The sequence below is a fragment of the Lepeophtheirus salmonis genome, chromosome 5 (genome assembly GCF_016086655.4).
Source record: "Lepeophtheirus salmonis chromosome 5, UVic_Lsal_1.4, whole genome shotgun sequence".
In the NCBI taxonomy this organism is placed as follows: Eukaryota; Metazoa; Arthropoda; class Copepoda; order Siphonostomatoida; family Caligidae; genus Lepeophtheirus; species Lepeophtheirus salmonis.
The window spans coordinates 32,974,379-32,994,581 of record NC_052135.2 but is presented as its reverse complement, the minus strand read 5'-3'; the positions used below and the strand labels follow the sequence as shown (position 1 = coordinate 32,994,581).

Sequence of the window (20,203 nt, the reverse complement as noted above, 5' to 3'; positions counted from 1 at the left end):
AGACATTGTCATAGACAGAGACACACAATCTAAAGCAAATCCGTTCTTAGAAGTTTTTACACTCTTTGAATTCATCATTTGTCTTTTCATGAGTATCACAGTTTTCAAAGTAAGTGACAGGCTCAGCAAATCACTTCAGTCACCAGATGTATCAGAAGGGCAAGGTGTTAAACTTAACCAAGTAGCTCTTGGACACCTGAAAAGCATGTGCTTTCAGAAAGGTGGACCTCACGTTTTTAAGACCCCAAGGATATGTAAAAGTCAGTTTGATTTGATGCATTAGAAACATATTGTTACCCCCATTAGGGAATTGCCTCCTCCCCAATCAAAAACTGATTCCCGCACACCTAAAGGAAGACACATTCACAACGCCTCTAACTCGAATAATCTTAGCATAAAGTTTGATCTATGTCATACTTGATTATCTCAAAATATTGATGAAATTTCAAAACACTATATTTCGAAAACACTACGTGCTAAAAAAAAATTAGATTTAGAAAACTGCTATGAAATTTGTTATGTAAAAAAAAGGTCCAAGTTTGTTGAACTGTGAAATTAGACGAGGAGAAACGGTGGTTGCGTGTGCTCTTTATTCTTTTTTGTTCATTATTTTATAGGTCGTTATGTTGCTAACATCTCCCTCTAAAAGAAGAATCCTCACCTATTTTAGGTGTCAATTGATTTAAAAATGCATAATAAAATAATATATTAATTTAAATATAATTATAACATTTTCTCTGTACTAATTGTATTTTAAATGCCTCTCTATTATCTGTAATTCATTTTATCCACCTAAAATCATACAGCATGTAGCTGATATTAACAAGGGTCTTCTTTCACTTATACTATATGTCTCGCTCCCGCCTTTTTCCTTTGATCTTACACAAATCCCTTCTCAAATTGCCTCAGTTGCCTTTCTGTTTAAAGTGCTAAATGTGCAAATAACTTTATTTTTTCTGGCTGCTTTTCGTTCAGCTTTTTTCAAAGACTGCCGAAGCTTCACCGGAAATCGGGATGTTTTCCATCAATATGAGGACAAAATCTACATCATTATGAATATTACTAATATTTATTTTTTTCCTATATTAGGATTTTTATTTTATTGGTTTTATATTTGCAATTATTTTTTCTGGTTTGGCGCCCTCCTCTAAAGAACTCTTACGTCCCCCAGTTTAAAAACAGTAATGTCAACATAACAAAAAAATGGTATCCTTATAAAGCGAAAAGTTTTTAAATTTACTTATTCTTTCTTTTTCTTCATTGTTTCTAATTAATATCATTGTTTTCAGATTTTAGCATGTTAAAAAATATGCTTTTGAAGTTGGGATATAGGCCTGAAATCCATAAAATGGCCTACTAGTTGATCTGCTGACATTATTGTAGCTACTTCTATTCTTGATGTGCTAAAGAAGTGAGATCAAGAGTGTCAGATAAGTTCGTGAATATAATAGTTTCAAATAAAAATAATATAAGATAAGATAAAAGGTGCTCAGATTGCTAACTAAAAAATCTTGCAAGAGTGTACATTTTTTTTACCAAAAAGAACAGTCTTTATTATTTTTCAAAGTTGGCATCATTTTTCTTTAATTCTTGAGGAGTGAGTATTATAAGTAACCATGTGTCATTAATGGAAGTCCTAGTTGGACCGAAAGTGAAAATTGGAGATCGACATCGAAGTAATTCCTGTCTATGTATTCGATGGGCACGATGTGGAATTTGCCCATATTTCCTTCCTCTGAACTGTTTGTAGGGAATCTAATAAAACGTTATGAAAACTAAGCTGCTTTCATCTAAAATATGCTACTGAATAGGTCAGACTGGACCTGTAGGAGTTAAAGAAAACAGCGAGGTCAATCCTCTCAAGTCCATGAGGGCCCATGCAAGAGATCTCAGGGTTTTACTTCAGACTGTCCGTCAAGATATCAAAAAAGTGTGTGTAAAGAGCCTTGTGAGGATGGAAATGCCACTTTTGATACCAGCAATGAAAGAAACCCATCCGTTGCAAAATTCTTTTGAACTCCTTTTGACCCTTTTGTCACCCCCCTACGGCCCTGATGGCAATGTTATCGACTACACCTTTTGGGTGGTGCATCTCGAGAAGAAGGCCTGCATCTTCCAAACGCCAAGCCCCTCGTAGGCACTGTCAGCCAGCAATGGGAACCCATGACAGAGAAATACATCCACAGTGGGTGCCAGACCTTCAGCTGTCTGGAAGCCATCATGGCCTCTGAGGGTGGATGCATTAATGAATAAGGGAGCTCAGACACACATCTATTTAATGTTGTAATTTTGTTGAAATTGTATTATTAATGAATAAATTCAATCTTTTTATTATTAAAATTCAAAGTGTTCAAATTTGAATGGACCACTCAGTATTTATCACAATACTAGACATGATAATAGTATTTTTAATGCCTTCTAGTATAATAAGTTTTAATTACAATTTTTGACCGTACATAAAGTAATATAAATAATTATTTCTGAATTATTTACTACAATGACTCTTATTGGAATTGAACTTTATTTGTTTCGAAATAATTATTACTTTTTAATGAAAAAAAATAATATCTTACACTCATTAAAATGCCAAACTTTTTCTTTTGGTATGAGTAAAGTTCTAACTCGTTAACAATGCTTTTAATTTTTTCTTGGATACCTTTATTAATATAGCAAATAATATATAAGAATTATCTAAAAAATTCTGATAAAGTTGCATTTGAGGAAATATTATTAAATATTTCAGTTTAAAATACCTTCACCACATTAAACGTAGCAAACACAAATGTATATAAATCCAATCTAAAAACATTAAAATCTCAGCAACAAAATATGGATAAAATATTAACTGAATAAAAATCAAGAAAATAAAACAGATATACATATATCAATTCTCCTACCAAATCCGTTCAATTAATTATTGGGAAATTTTCTCTTAAAATAGAAATCACTTGTACAATCCATGTTTCCACTCAATAAAAAAAAAAAAATATAATTTACCTTCAAAACTTCTTTTGAAATATTCTCTAAAATTTCTGATTGCCAAAAATATTAACCCTATTCCCAGACTTTAATTTTTTTTTTACATTTCTATTCTTTTTCAACATTTTTTTTTTGATTTTGTGCTGACCTATGTTAAAAATCATATTTTTCTATTAAAAAAATTTATCAATATCTAAAAATACTGTATTTGACAGCGAATTGTGTAGTATTTTAATTTTTGTTATAGTGGGTGGGGTTGGCTGTCAAAAATGCTAACTTCTGCATCACTAATATCTATTTCTCAACAAAATACTCTACAGAAACATGATTATTTAGTTAATCCGTCATTTCCGTGGTATAGTTCTCAAATAGCAAATTGATAAATTTTTCGTGTAATAAAACATGAATATACTTAATCCTTTTTAAATGAGTTCTTATCCATAACCAATGGTGGAGAATGTAGGAGGAAGATTAATGTTTTGTACAAATGAATTTTTTGTACAAATTTTTGTAATGTATACAATATTTACATTCCTCGAAGTCGTCTTTCAAATATTTACTGTGCAAATTTTATCTTGATTTAAGCAATCATTTGCTGATTCTGAGGGGATATTAAAGCCTATCCTATCTCTATTTTTACTGGCGAAACGTAAACAATTAAAATACAGTAAGGAGAATGAAAATGGGATCTCGTGGTAAAGAAAAATAGCAATTCAACTATGGTCCTTCCATTTAATTATCAACATATATCTAAGGACACTTTTTTTGTAAATATTTATCCACGGATTTATCATCGTCGTAGTAAAGTCCGTACTTTTATATGATAAATCCATAGTCCCAATGGAGGCAGATATAACTTTTCAATGATTGGGATACAACAAGACAATATCCAATGAGCTCTAATTAGTCGCATTAGAAATTTTCTTAAGTCACAATACAAACCACGCCATTCAAAACAAGAATCTTCTGAAAATGGAAGAACTAAAGATTGAGTCAACCATATATAAAGAAACCAATCAAGTGAACCAAAATAAACTAAAGAGCATGCAGTAGATCCACGGTGAGAAAATTCGTAGCATTAGAGCCAGAGCAAAATGGAAATCATTCACATTCCACATGCTCTTACCAGAGGAAATGTTCATGCAAATAGGATATAAAGTATAGGCTGTACCCATATTGCAATATAACTATAGAAAGCCCATCAGACCTTGAGATAAAAATGTAGAAACTAGACAATATTGGGATCGAACGGAAACCATTATCGGAATTGATAGCCTTCATAGAAAGTAGATAGAGTGCTAGAAAGGCATTAGCGGTTTTTTGAAACTAAGCTGCTATTTCCTCTTTTATGAAGCAAAACCATGGACGGGATAGTTTAAATGTCCAAAATGTGTCATCAAGTTGCAATTGGCCAACTAAGGACCAGGAAAGCGAAACAACAAACCCACAGCACCTGCTTAGTATGTTGGAATTTAGAAAGAAACATCCAGAAGAGCCTAACACAGGAGAATCATATTAACAATCAATTCAGTGTCAAGAAATTACCCAATCAACGGGATCAAACCGGTAAAAAAACTCAAAATATGGACTTATGAAAAAGATTATTGAAAATGGTAGAAAAATTACACTCCTAGAGTTTATTTGATACAGAAAGATGATTTGCCGCTATTGAGGGTGAAATACTTGGAGTTCTTCTGTTTTAAATCAGAAAAAATACTTCAGTCAAGGATGTGATGATCTGATTGTCGTAACAGATCACAAGCCACTGATTAAGCTTTTGGATGATAGGACGCAATATTCTTTTCCAACTGAAACAACGAACTGTTATGTGGAAGTTCATATCCAATACGTGACTAACAAAGAAACTTAGCATTGGATGTGATATCAATATATCTCTAAAATCCACCACAAGAGGATTTGGAAATAAAAGAAACCAAATCTTGGACAAGAAAACTCTACAAACACTGATTATGCTAATTAAAACGGAATTTCCTAAAAAAAATCGCGAATGACCCAAAGGAGATAGTAACAGACGAAGGACTACAATATACATCGGCTCCTACAAGAGAGTTACTTGAAAGGTGGGGCATAAAGTACATGACTTCATCAGCTCATTTTTCTCAATCAAATACAAGGGCAGAAGTAGCTGTTAAGCCAAGCAAAATAACTATCGAAGGAAACCTAAGCATAGATGGAAGCATAAACAATACTAAATACCCTGTTAACTCTACGAACTACCCACTTGTCCCCAGCCTGCAAGATCTCACGGTCGGAAAGTATCTACAAAAGAAGCATCACCACAGTAATCTCAACTATATAAAAATCGAATTCCAGTGGTTGTGGATAAACAGTTTAAATTATAATTTATGTGTACTAATATTGATCAACTTATCTTAGGATTTCGTTTTTTTTTTGTTGTTTAGATTTGAATTTAGAAAAACTCAGTGTCATATAGCAAAGATGAAGCTCAACAAAATAACGGCATAATAAGGCTATATTTGATTAAAATCTTACGTATGCAGTAATAAACATTTGGTATGGAAAAGGTTCTAAACAAAAATATATGAATAAATGAAATAAATATGATTATGGAAGATACTTGTAATTGCAACCTGAAAATGTGTTTTTTTTAATATTTTTTTTCCAAAAGCTCTTAAATAAAGAACATGTCGTCATCTTTATTGTATCACGCAAACTTTCCTCCAAAAAGAAAAAAAAAAAAAAGGCGCGAAGTCATCTGGTAGTTAGCCAAAAAAAGTCAATCATCCCACAGCTATTTATATCTTATATACTCGCTGACTATCACTGTCATAGTTTTCCTTCACCATTTTTAAAATAAATTACATATTATTAAAATCTATATAGTATTTTATTCCATACTGTATTATAATATTACTTAGTAATATTTGATGGAAAGAGTAGTTATGAATTATGATAAGATATTATATTATACGAACGACGAGGGATTAACAAGAAATGGTATTCCTGTTCTTTTGGAAACAGAACATCTGTAAAAAAATAACTGAATACTTTGTTTATTTATAAAATAGAATAAATTATGAAATAGATTTACGTATTTATGAATACATATCACGTATCAAGGGTGAAGAAGGAATCGAACGCTGACAACAAAATACATAGGGTATTTTTTTTTTGTTAGCGAGATAGCGCCGTGAGAACAACAAATGTTCACTAATGTGTGAAAGACCAAGGTTAAAGAAATACAAGGTTCCAGGATTATATAATCGGGCTTGCTAGAATTTTCAATCTCATGTACTGTAACGACTTCCGGGTAAGACGGGCAGATTTTGACAAAACACGCAACCACTCATAGGCTATGACGTCAATATTTATAGAATTTTCATTTGAATGTATCTGTTGTACTGTTGGGCAAGAAAAACAAATTTTGACAAGAAACACAACTACACATCTACTATGACGTTAATATTGAAAGCGTAGTGGAAGTCAAACATCAGTCGTATACGCGTTATAGTATAACATTGTATTTCTATTAACCTTGTGAAAGACGAAGAGTAACACCGAAGATTTGTTGTGGAGTTAAGAGTGTCAGTTCCTGTTGAACTTGGAGTAGAATTGAGAATCAGAGTAATTCGAGACTATATGTTTTTGCTATATACGGAGGGGGGAGCTTGTACTTATTATTTCATTTCATAGCTGCTCACAGCTTATTTAATGAAATGTCATGTTATCACCAACCTATATAATTATATAGGTTGTGATATCTAATATGTTTTTCTCCCAAGCAAAAATGAATGTTCAGGGTGACCAGGTTAATTTTCGGTTTACATTCTAATTTTTTACTAAGATACGAGCTGGTCGAGGGTTTGGACTTAACGTGAGACCCAATTCAAGCTTAATTTTGTTCAGTTATTTCTTTAGGGATAAATTGCTTTGACTAACCGGCTCCGTCTAGAGAAAAATTAAACTCGTATTTCAAGGTCTGTATATGATTTTATTTCTGGGTATAAAGATGTATAATAATTTCAATTTAAGCTAAAGGAAATAAGTTGATTGGTTATATTTTTATTACACCGTCAAAGTCAATTGCATTTATGAAAATGGTATGATTTTTGCCAGTTTAGTAAACCAAAAATTAACGTGGTCCCCCCTGATAATTTGAAGACTCACACCAAGTCCTTGGAATTGGTTCTTATATGGTTAATCTCTTCTGTGAAAAAGATTTTGCAGCCCTTTGCTCAGTAGTTGATCATACTATGTATCCACTGAATATATATATCTTTGGTTTTTTTAGTCAATTGATTGCAATGTAACTATAACACATTGCTTCATTTCGCCTTATTAAATTGCAAAAGGGATACATTGGCTCCATTAAGGTGTAGGTAGAATTAAAAAAGCTTATTTTTGAGACTTATATAGCACATAGTATTTCATGATGGATTTGGTTGCTTTAAAAGATGGAGAAATGGCTGAAATAATGGGAAATTTGTCATATTCTGGACTTCAATACCACTTATATAAGCAGAGTAATATGCTTTATAGTGGATTTTGAGCCCAATATCCTCACTTTCTTCTATTCTAGACATCAGATATATTTTTTTCTCGAAAGAGTAAATCCATGCTAAGCAGTAACACAATAAAAAGTTTTTGGAAAAATAATAACAACTTGTCTATGGAAAAATATAAAGCTTTTAATTGAAAGGCACATCTATTCGTTTTATGTTAACCATAAACCCTACTTAATAATTTAAGGATTTACATATTTCTAAATAATTACTATTTTTTTAGCAAAAAAATAAAAAAAAGGGAATTACTCACCCTCAGACAGCTATTCCTTTAGCTCTAATAAAAAATTCATATTCGTTGACAATACAAATGGCAGTTTTGTTACTCTTAATGTTAGATTAATAATTATCCTTGGTTAGCTATAGTAGTTACTTCATAAAATATATATCAGTGGCTGAATGGTATCTCATGTGAACACAACCATAAATTTGCACCTAATAAATTTCGAGGAAAAATAGTTATGCGCTTTTTGGGAATCTTTGTGCTACAATTGTGCAGCTGTTATTGTAATAAAAGGAGTAAAACCAACTTTACAGATCTATTTCAAAAAACAGGATACAATAAATTAACCTTTTTTCCGGAGAAACATGTAGCTATGGATGAAATTAAGCCAATAGGTATTGATAAAGCTTTTTTCAAACATATATTTTTATAAAGTATTTTTATCAAACTTGAAGATTGTTTGAAAAATTAGCACTGTTTCTGTATATTTTTTGTGACCTTGAACCGAAAAAATTATAGAACGGAGTTCCTTTATATGCTCATACTCTTGTTCTCTTTTTGTTTTCAATCCCCTCTTAATTTATGTTGCTATAAGGTATATTGCTAAGGTATTAAGTTACGATAATTATAGTAATACTTTGATTTACCTCCCAAAGTAAGGGCCTTAGTGAAAGTGAACGTGAAAATCCAATTGCTTCAAACCAAGAAAAAACCTTTGGGACACTTTCCTACTGCCATTATTTGGAAGAAATTAACAAATGAAACCATGGAGAGTATAGAAGTATTTTCGAAAAATCGAGGTACTGAAAACTTATTCCTTGTTCAATTGGGTAACGTTACTTATTCAAACGATCAAATTCGGAAATTTCTCTCAGATATACCTATATTCACGAGTTTTTATTGGATTTGTATAGATGATATTGTTTTAGAAATTAATTTGTTTGGTAAATATCATTCACCGATCATAAGGAGTGTAAAATATGATATGAATGGAAAAATAAAGAAAGACTATCTCAATTTCAACGGTATACATTTTAAGGTAATCTGTTAGTATTTTAAACATAAATCTACATCAAAAAACGAAATGAGTGGATTTCAAATGACAAACTGAAATTAAATTTATCATCAATGTCAATACTCACTCCAAACTAAATAAATCGATTTAAAATATAACACATTCATCTCATGATCTAAAGTACATACTAATATCAATTTTGATAGACTTACAGCCGTCCTTGGTATTCTTATTTGGAGATGAATTGTTCTCAGGGTTTTGATTCCCCTTGTAATTGTACTGGCAAGACAATACAACTAACTGATATCATTGCAAACATTTTAAATTTTACCTATTCTTGCTACATGACAAAGTCCACTGAATGGGGCTTTGAAGTCAAAAATAAAGTTCCAGTGACCCTCTTAGAACATATGGCATATGGAATATCAGATTTTGGTTTACCTATTCTCGTATGGACGGAAAAGAGAAACAAGATCGTGGATTTTGTTAAGGTAATAGTGTGACACCTAGTTGTTTTAATTTCAGTTTTTCTGTTTTTTAAGTGTTCCACATTCACGACTGGGGCTATAGTTTACAATACAGGACAACAGGATTTGCATTCGCTGTTCCGTGCATTTTCAAAGAAAACTTGGATATTGCTGCTTACTGTTCTTGTAATTTCAATATTGTTCATTGGAATGGTTCATTTTTGTAGAACAGAGAGCTATTTTGAAAGCCAAAGCTATAGATTATTAATTACAAGCCTGTCCTTTATGTTTGTCATATTGTATGCGTACTTTAGTAGTGTTCTAGTTATGTTAGGATCCACAAAGGGACAAGTTAAATTTAATAAAAGTAGTACATTAATTTATCAATATTAGAATTATCTTTTAATTTTATCAAATCTAAACAGTTTCAGATTTTCTGGCAGATTCTAGTTGGAGATTAATTCATATAGAAGACGGAATAACTACATTCAAAAGAAGATTTTATGATAACCAAGCCTTTTTGGATACATATGATCCCAAAAAATTTAGTGTTCCTACTATTATGGAAGGATTGGAAAAAGCAAAAAATGGAAAGGTTGCGTATGTCGCATATATATCAATGATTCAGTAAGGAAACTCATTCCTCGAATAATTTTTCAACAAATATGTATAAACTATTCCATTAATACTAATAGGTATGAATGTATCGTCTATAAAGATAGGAGTTAAAATTACTCTCCTCACTATTATTCTCCTTTGTAGAACGTCCCAATTTTCAAAAGCCCCTCTGCAAGGCATCATACTCACTAATATTATATTAAAGTATCTCAGCTAATCAATTGAATAGTTCTGAACCATTTAAGTATCTTTCATGCTTTAGAATAATTTACTATTATTCTTAATTGAAGTAAAACTTTTTTTAAACATTATATCCTTGATGTTGAAGATTGATTGATGATAACGACATTCAGCAAAAATTGTTCTATGCCACGTGATTTAGGATATCTAAATTTTAGGACTTCCAGATTCCTACTAGTCATTAAAGATAGGACAGATCCACATTTTCTCGGATCCGGGGCAGTTCGGATCTTTATATCTCAATACTCGAGTACATTTTGGATACTTGAACTTTTGGATCCAGATCCGAAACCAAAATTAGACAAATACTTGCCTTGAATTTTATTAGCATTTTAAGTAGAGACCTAAATAAAGTAGGATTACAATTTAGATTACATTTTTACTGGTTACTGATTCCTAAACAATTAAAAAACATGTCATTACTGTTGTTTATAATAACTTATAAGTAAAAGCACTAATTATTGTCCTAGACTTGTCGCCATTTTCTATTAAATCACAATGCGTCTATTAACTAAAGATGTACACACATTACTAAAATACAGAGTTCTTTATTGCTTTAGATGAGGGGGTATGTTATTTTCAACGTCAGTTAAAGGGAAGGAACTGCAATGTTCTATTAACATTGAGGAACTGACTATTCAACTTGTGATCAGATTTGAATATACTTTCCACAGTTGGGATTAGTGATCTATATTGACAAACTTCATAATCTATATTTGTTCATAAATTATAGCTATATACTTTTTAATAAAATGTTAAAATATGGTGATGCTTAGGTTTGCTCCAATTTGCCAAAGGGTTCGTCCTCTGGTAGTAGTTTCCATAGGTTTTATAGAGATCCAGGTGAACCTTAAATTGAATCCTAACTCTCAATTCAATTTCAAGTTTTGTTTTCATGAATTATAATAGTCAATAGACAATATGGAAGTAAAATAAATTAAATTGATCTAAGCCAAGGTGACTGAAACAAATTTTATATATGAAATCACGAATAAAGAAACGTCAATCCTAATGACCAGTGCCGTATGTCAGGAAGATTTTTCGGTCCGCTTTACAATGGTGTACGGTTGATTTTCAGTGGTGAACGTGGGATATTTAAACAGGGCAAATGCTACAGCATAGATTAAATCTTGCGAGAATATTGTCCAATGGACTGTCTGACCATTATTTTCTTGAGGCAAACATTGGGAACAATAAAATGAAAAGGAAAAACTCTAGACGGAAAGTCAATGCCGACCTATTCATAAAGGAAGGAGTATAATGGAGTATAAAATGTACGGTGCAAGAATGAGAGAAAATTTTTGAACTATACAATTAAGTCAAACAATTTAAACCTCCTTAAATATTTTTAAAATAATAACGGATGGAGATAATGTACGAGATTATAATATACCATGAAACGGTTACATCGACAGAAAATAAATTATGTTCACAAGTCTTGATGCTCTTAACTCGCATGTATACATGGTGATGTGTTTGAAAAATATGAAGAAAAAAATGCATGTGTTCTTTATCATGATTAGAAGAAGAAGTTTTTCCTCTCTTTCCTTGACGCAAAGGTGTCAATCAAACTGTCCATGTCTTCATGGAGCACCTTGTCCACCATCACCCTGTCCATGTTCAAGAGGGTGAGGGAGGAGAGCCTCTCCTTGTCCATGGTGGTCCTCATGTGGTTCTTGAGCCTTCTGAGACAGGAGAATGACCGCTCTACCTCACAGCTGCTGATGGGCATTGATACCAGGATAACGATCACCTTGTATAGCTCCGGCATCAGGCGGAACACTCCCGACCTTATTAACTCCGCAGCAATTTGTGACGAAACCATGTCTTCTGTGTCAATATCTGCCTAGAGAAACATAAATTTTAAACATATAATGCAAAATGAAACATTATAATATTAACCTTGAATTGCTGGAAGATTGCATGGTCTGACTGGAGCTGCTCGAGTTCAAGTCTGTAGTGCTTGGCGACACGGTCAATGACACAGGTATCCACTTCACTGTCATTGACGATTGCAATGAGATTCATTGTGATGTTTGTATCGTCGGTGGCAAATCTGCTCTCAAGCTCTAATACAATCTTATTGATTGCAACATCGAAATGTGTTTCACGGAAGTAGGATTCAGTTGTTCCTTTCCACTTTATTCTCCTTGGAATCTTCGCCTACTTGAATTCCAAATCAATTGTGTCCTCCTGGTCAAATACTGATTTCATCTCAGACGACTTCAACTCAGCCAGTTTCCAGATTGATTCAAAGATTTTCTCATTCTTAAGATCTTCAAGAGTCCTAATCACTAGGTTGACGTGTTTCCGGGGCTTAGTTAGGTCAACCTTTCTAAGCCTTGAAGTTCATCTGACAAGCTTGATGTGTGTCTGAGGAGTGTTTTCAACAGTTCAATGCCGAAAACAAATTCGTGACTAAAGATGCTGTTGAGCAGAGAAGTTGCTGTTGAACTCTACAATGTATCTTTATCTTTTCTCATTATTATGAGGGTCTTCATGATTCTGACCATCCCTAGAGATACAGCGTGTACATCATCGTAGCGGAGACTCCAGCGGGTAGCAGACTGGTTCTTCAGGGTCATCACCTTGGCATGCTCCTCATCTTTACTTGTTATCTTCACTGACTTGTAGATTGCTGACCTCTTTGGTGACCCTTCAATGAAGTTGTATAAAATTTGTACTGTCCCCATTGTATTTCTCAACAGGGTTATATCTGAGAGAAGATCCTTGACTACAAGATTGAGGACATGGGCGTAGCAGTGGATGTAGACACACAGTGGGGCTGCTTCCTTCCACCTGGCGGCAAGACCCTTCTTGATGCCGGATATGTTGGAGACACCGTCCGCGGCCAGGGAGACAGTGCGGGCGGGGTTAAGGCCGAGATCTTTGTCAGCGTCGTGAAGCTTCTCAAACAAATATTTGCCGTCAGTCTGGGTAACTTTTACAAACTTGAGGAAGCTCTCTTTCTTGATGCCTTCACTCGTCAGATATCACAGTGACAGACTGAACTGCTCCGTGTTTGACATATCTGATGTCTCATCAACAATCACAGAGAACCAGTAGTCATCATCGCCGGTTTGTGTTTTTTGTTGTTAGAATGAACTTTCAACGAGGAACTGTTTTTCCATGTTTTGAACTCAAATTTCCCAAGGTTGGAAATGGAAAATTTGGAACCGGCGAAACACTTGGCTGACTTTTCAAACTCGTCATATTCTAGCCACGGGAACTTAAGGAACCCATCATAATGAAAGTCTCTGGAGTATTTGTCATCTATATGAGGACTGTATGTTTGTAACTTGGGCTGTAGAGGATGATCTCTCACGACTTTAGGCACAGTTTCCCGCTCAGTCTCCACTCTGGTTCTGGTCTGGATGTCCTTCCGCTTTGGCTCCCGCCCGGTAAGTATCGGGTCACCCAGCTGGCTCGTGAAGACGACAGGGTACTCTGGGCCTCCGTCCACAAACTCCATCTCCTCAGTCTTGCTCTTCTCACCTCCTTGGACATTGTCGCTAGTCTCAGAGTCCTCTGCAGAGGGAATATTGTTGTTGTTGACTACAGAGAGCTGCTCGGGAGAGAAGATTGGTCCGATATCGAGATTAGGAAGTGTCTTATTCCATGAGGAATCCGTCCGCGGGGGTAATTTGATGAGTCGCCATTATTTTCTGTGTCTGCAGTAACTTTCTCTTCAGCAGAAATGGACTTTTCAGATCTTGGTTCAGGCAGTAAGGCCTCAACTGGAGCAGGGTCATCGGGACAGGAGGAGGCCGTGACTGAGGATGAGGATGTAGCAGAGGAAGTTTTCTTAACAGCAAAGTGCAATGTTTTCTGCTTCTTATGATCAATTTTCACTTAATACTTGCAGCTGGGGTCATTCTTTTGGAGTTTAACTTTGTGATCATTAAAGTTGTCCTTCTGTATTTCCTTCTGACAGATAGAGCAAATCACCAACTCTCTGTTAAAATGCGTTTTCCGCTTCCCGTGATACATTTCTGATAATTAATAAATTACTGCAATTATTTCAAGAGTACTTCACAGCCAAAAATAAAAAACAAAGACGCACACAACATTTTTCGTATGGATTTAAAGTACTTCACATTGAGTTGATATTTGAGTTAGATATTACGTTTACCGTTACTGGTTGCAAATATGAAGTACTTTACAGCCAAAAAAAAAAAGACGCACATAATATTTTTCGTATGGAGTACTCTTGAAATATTTAAGAGCGTGAGAATTTGTTTCATTGAATACAAGATAAATTAAATTATTACTGCTTAAAAGGGACATAAATAATAGTTATGTACTTTTTAGAGTGGATTGTTGCAGTAATTTATTAATTATCAGAAATGTATCACGGGAAGCGGAAAACGCGTTTTATATTCAAAGGTTCAATCATTTATATTTATAAAATGACAGGCAATATTTATAAGAGATATTACGGTAAATTACAGGATTTGAATTCAAATTTCTGCGATGAATTGAGATACCCGAGAGTGTTAACTGTAGTTTAAAACCTCCGTTTTATCTATCTGACTTAATTTGGCCCAAAATTGTCTTAGAGATATAATTTATTAATTTACTAATTCTATAAATGTGCCGGTGAATTTTGGCTACTTTAAGTACAATTTGTGGTGCCTCCAAAGGATTAATCAGAATCATTTTTTCATTTAAATGAACTATAATTTGTTGGAAAATGTATTCCATGTTCAATTTTGAGAAAAATTATCTAGCTTCCTTTTGGGTGGACGTGCTACAAATATGTAATTTTATTATAATGACTCAGTACTATTATGAGTTGGTCATAAGTTACATATATATAATAGATTTTAATAACTAATTATGACTTAATTCATCTATATTTACATACCTATATGATTGGTGGACGGTTGAGTAAGGTTTTGTTTTTTTGGTCCGCTGAAGCGGACAAAGCACAATACTGACGTACGGCCCTGGTCATGATTCTCTGTTTGAGATGATGATGATTTTTTTAAAAATTCGGAATTAGAAGAAATTAAGAATGTTTTTTTACTGTTCTGGGAATACTTCTCGTTCACTTTTGTTTGAAAATAAATAATTCAATTGCAACAATCTTTATAGCAAGATAAGCGTGTTGAGCTCCATAATGAATTACAGATCAAACAATGACTTACCTGGCAAAAGAGTATTAAAGAAATTGTCCGAATAAACTCTTGAATAAATAGTTGATATCGGAAATCTTTAAATTATTTAATTTTTATTATTAAAATATATGATTAATAATCATATAATCATTTAATTATAGTTGATTGCTTGTTTATTTGAGTTCCATACTCTTCCTAACTCAAACTTGTGTTATTCATTAACATACTAAAGTTGCTGTTAAAATACGAGAATGGAGAAGGTAATGATGTTCTTCTTGGCTTAATACACATAAATCCTTAGATCACCAAAACAGTTTGAACAGAACACTCCGAATCCATCTTTGCCGAGTTTAAGTTATTTTAAAGATTCCCAGACTACTCTCAGTTACCATGCCTTCGAGTCTTCCTTCTATCTTGTTCAAATTGAGCCTCATTAATGATATAGTATCCAACATCATAGCAATTAATTGAAACGATTTTATCACTTTACAGACTAAATGAAAAATATATATACTTAATCATATAGTCATATAATCAATTTCAAACCTCAAAAACCGACTGAAATATCTGTAATAACGCTCTGGGGCCATAATTTAGTTCTTGATTTACTTAATATACATAAAAATAAGAAATATCAGCTGATCCTTTTACATATGATATATTATCATATTTACATTAATATCTTTATGGCAAACCATGAGAGCCGTTCAGAAACTACAGGAGGAAGTTCTTTTCCTGGATTAAAAATATATTGTAGATGATGGTGGTCGGTCTTGATCATAAATTTTCTCCCAATGAAATATCTCTCAATTTTTTAGCAATCCAAAAATGATTACAGTTGCTTCTTTGTTAATAATTTGTTTCTGACGTAGACAATTTACGTGATGCAAAGGCAACATGGCGTTCCATATCTTCTTCCAGTTAGGAGAGTATCACTCCTAAACCAATTGGAGATGCATCTATAGTTAGAAGAAGATGTAAAGAAAGATCATAATGTATAAGACATGGTGCATTTGATACGGAACGCTTTATATTGTTAAAACTTGATTGAGCTTGCGTGGACCTTGTAAAAATAACATTATTTTTATAAGCCATGCAAGGGGGAATCCTCTTCCGATAAGTTCTTCATAAAGTGACTATAAAGCTGTACTGATCCAAGAAAAGACTTAATGGAACTTATATGGAAAGATCGTTCATTATGGATGTGCCTCTTCATATTAAGGTCTGTGATAGTGACTTCTGACAGGGTTAATTATTACCCTATACATACATTCCTCCAGATCTTCCACGGAATCATCTTATACTTCTACATATAAGAACTAAGAAGTTCCATAAAACGATAGAAAAATCCAATGCAATACCCAGTGAGAAGTAGAGAGAGTTCTCATCCTTCATCCACAGCTCTTTCTTTGAAATTATTAAGAGTCAACTCTGCTTCGTCTCCTACTCTAAGAAAACTATTCCATTAGTTCTTCAATGTTCTTAATGTATATAATGCAGAAATCACTTATCTCCATCATATTTATATTCAATTCCATTTATAAGTTGGACTGCGTGATATACGGTCTATACGGATAATTATATAAGCTTCAAGCTCAAGCCTGATTTCTTTATTACTACTGAGTCACTTGCCATTGTAAAACAAGTGGAAAATGATTCTAGACTCGTAAATATTATGTGCTTCCCTTTTCTCAATATTTTGTCTGTAAAGCAAATTTTGGAAAATTATCTCCTCAAATTTTGCAACTTGTCGGAAGTCATGATGTTTGTCACTCCTTATAAAAACAACAGCCCCTTTTTTCAAACAGTTGTTCAAATAAAACAAAATCAATACAAACAGGATATACTGCATAACTGTCATTTATTGCATGTGTATGCCATCGAGGTAGGCTTCTCCCTGTAGATAACCTCCAGATTCTTTTGATAATATTCTGTTGTTACAACTGAATGTGTGTCTTAATTGTCACAACCGTTCTCGTTTTTCTACGTTCAATCTAATTTCGCAATCTCATTTGAAGTATAAGACTTTTTTATGCTCAAAAACTGTACAGCTTCATTTAACGATGATTCTTTGCCTGAGTCGTGTTCAATTTATTTGTCATTGTTTTCATCTCCACAATACAACCCAAATAAAGGGAGAGCAGAAATTGAAACATCAAGTTTACTGAAGTGCAGAAACAGTATTTTGATCCATAAGACACATGATGTTCTCGCAACTATGATTGAACAAAGAAATAAAATATCCTCTCTAAGTCAGTCATTTTGATGGTTGATGACTAAAAGGATATAGTTATGCTAAAAAACCACTTTGAAAATCAAAATTGTGGTCTTAAAATATCAAAATAGTTCTGCCAAGGCCGTATATAATGAATTGGATAAATTAATTGATGATTACAATGCCGGAAAATTATATTCGCATGATAATTTGTGAAACAACATCAGTAAATACTGGGCATTCAAATAAGATAGTAAAGTGTATACAAGAGATTGTTTTATGCAAAGGCATTCAGAGGCCACAATATATTGCCTGTCAACACCACATTCTTGATAACCTTTTGAAACATACCATAAATTTCCTTATTTCCGAGCCATCTATCAAACCTGAATTAAGTAACTCATTTATTGAAAATATATCAATGAACTGCGAGTAACTTCGAAAAGACTATAACAGGTTAATATAGATGATGTTAACAGAAGCAAAATCCCTGGACGGCCATTTCAAGTACTTACATGAATTATGCTAGGCTGATCGTTTTTATAAAATACTTCTCATTGTCCTCAACTCAAGTAGATAATGCGTACAAAATTACGTAAGATAAGATGAAATTCACGTACAATGATGTACACTTGTTGTTTTCCCCCTTTTGCCAGAAAGTTTTACTGTCTTAGTTACAAAATGTGATTTCATCTTTAATTCTTGGGCAGATGATTAGTTTTAGACTCAAAATTACAATTCATAAACTTTTATGGAATTGTTGATATCACATACACGTGATACCAATAAAGAGTTTGAAAACTCATTGGAAAGGTGATAAATTGAGAATGGACATTCCCAGATTGAACCAAAATGCAGCTCAAGTTCTTGAAACTTATGGAGGAGATACATCAAAGTTCAAAAACAGAAGAATTTTTAAATTTGAAGTGTACAGGAAAAAATAAACTAAATAATATTATTTTTCTTTGTCAAAATCATTTTTTGTATTATTTACCTTAAAATCTTTAAATTATAAAAATAAAATTATATAAATATATACTTGAAAATTATTGATTTATACAAAACTTTACTCCACGGGAAGGAGGAAATTATCGATTAATTTTCAAAAAATACTACAAATATTTTTTAACTACTCATAAAACTTCATCATTTGTGAGTTATTTCACATTAAAAAAAATTGTCATTACCTTACTGTACATATTCTAATCATTGAAATTATAACTGTTTTATGGTTAAACTTTCTATTTAAAAATAACTAATTATTTTTTTTGAAATGGGTAGGTATTTCAATTTACTGCATGAAGTTTATTAATATGAGAAAAATTCTTTTGCATCAAGCACAAAAAAACAAACGAAACCAACGCCTTTCATTTTCATTTAATTGTTCCCTGCTTTATTCATTGAAAGACTATCTATATGATTGTATGTGCAGTGCACTTTACTTTAATTTTGATTATAAATTAACTTATTTACTGAAATTCTGTTCATACTTTATAGGCACTTCATCGAACTATCCTATTACAACAAAGTAAGGTATGAAGAATTTGATATCATCGATCCGGCTATTGACAGCTATTATTATGCATTTCCAATTAATTCTCCACTAATTTGGTCATTTAATAAGGTTATGCATTCACTTAGAAATAGAGGAATCATAGATAAGATCTATCAAGATGATAAAACATCAAAAGAAACCATCGAATCTACAAACGTTGATATTAACAGTATTATAGAAATATACTTATTGCTAATGATTGGTTACATGTTATCTCTAATATATTTAATGTTGGAAATAATCTTTTATCAGAAAAAACTTAACAAAAAATAATATGGTACGTATCAGTATAGTGTAATTACCTCAATGGCCATCGGAACGGAATACTTGGACAAATAATGGAAATTTGATAAAAAAATACACATTTTCAATCATTTATCACTTAAATAAAATTTGATATTATTTTTACTATGTATTTTTGGGGATATGACTTTATTTATTTAATATTGTAGAATACTATCTATATTAATAAAGCATACTGTATGTTTGAATGAAAAACAGTAATTTTTGATCTAATAAATAACAATGTTGTCATATCAATGAAATTTTGCAGTAGTTTTGCATGTAGCATCGAGCGTGTATACAAAGTGTTCTATATATAGTGCTCATTGTTGTATATCATATTCGTATTTATGATCTTAAAATTAGCAATATAGTTATATTAATGAAATTTGGAAGGTGTATTGAATGTAACATTGAGTGTGAGTAGCTAAAGCTCAGTCAGGTATCGCTCTAGAAACTATTGTACTCTCTGGCTCATCCTTACAAAGTCATATTAATATTTTTTCTCAAACTGTTTAGTATTTACACATGGGCTGAAAAGTCCTGGGATTAACAAAGAAAAACCACTTTTTTTGTCCAAAATTGGCTTTTTTTAATTGTTATTTTATTTTTATTTTGCATTTGAGTTGAATTCCCATAACACTTTTCAAGCCATTGCTTAACCTGAACAGTATTATTTTTCACATAAAAATATAGAAAGAGAAAAAAATGAAAAACAGATAGAAATAAAATTCAAAAATGATATTGTAAATCCTTCTTGACTGTAAAATCCGAATTCGTGATCCGTGTTCATCAATGAAGACTGTTATTTCATTTATTATAAATGGAGAAATTGAAATATAGAAATATAAATAAAGATTTCAGTTTATGAGTAGACTTCCAGAAATCGAACATTAATGGATGTACATAGTAATTTCCTTTGATTGCTCCTGATCCGCTCTAACA

At 32.5% G+C, this 20,203-nt stretch overlaps 2 protein-coding genes across 7 annotated transcripts in view; one reads left to right on the top strand and one right to left on the bottom strand.

Annotated features, from left to right (window-relative positions):
* LOC121117492 (alanyl-tRNA editing protein Aarsd1-B) overlaps window positions 1-20,203 on the bottom strand; it is a 392,734-nt gene that overhangs the window by 18,978 nt on the left and 353,553 nt on the right. The window lies entirely within an intron of this gene.
* LOC121118809 (uncharacterized) lies at window positions 7,920-19,489 on the top strand. Of its 6 annotated transcripts, none has more exons than XM_071888588.1 (7): window positions 8,029-8,141; window positions 8,403-8,785; window positions 8,968-9,252; window positions 9,304-9,595; window positions 9,654-9,855; window positions 18,919-18,954; window positions 19,046-19,489. In XM_071888588.1, exons 1-7 carry the CDS (start codon window positions 8,120-8,122, stop codon window positions 19,077-19,079), a joined length of 1,254 nt encoding a protein of 417 aa, XP_071744689.1. In that variant the 5' UTR covers window positions 8,029-8,119; the 3' UTR covers window positions 19,080-19,489. The 6 variants fall into 6 exon arrangements, 5 of the variants coding, with proteins under 5 accessions (XP_071744687.1, XP_071744689.1, XP_040569331.2 ...); XR_011780185.1 differs by adding an exon at window positions 18,703-18,843 and having other exon boundaries at window positions 8,030-8,141; window positions 18,919-19,489; XM_071888587.1 differs by having other exon boundaries at window positions 8,032-8,141; window positions 8,403-8,546; window positions 8,661-8,785; window positions 18,919-19,489.

What these genes read in the sequence shown, in the direction of transcription:
- LOC121118809 (XM_071888586.1), top strand. Translation starts at nt 7,985, where the DNA reads ATGCGCTTTTTGGGAATCTTTGTGCTACAATTGTGCAGCTGTTATTGT. An exon ending in ACAAGTTAAATTTAATAAAA is followed by an intron (nt 9,596 to 9,653) that starts GTAGTACATTAA and finishes AAATCTAAACAG; the next exon opens with TTTCAGATTTTCTGGCAGAT. An exon ending in GCATATATATCAATGATTCA is followed by an intron (nt 9,856 to 18,918) that starts GTAAGGAAACTC and finishes CATACTTTATAG; the next exon opens with GCACTTCATCGAACTATCCT.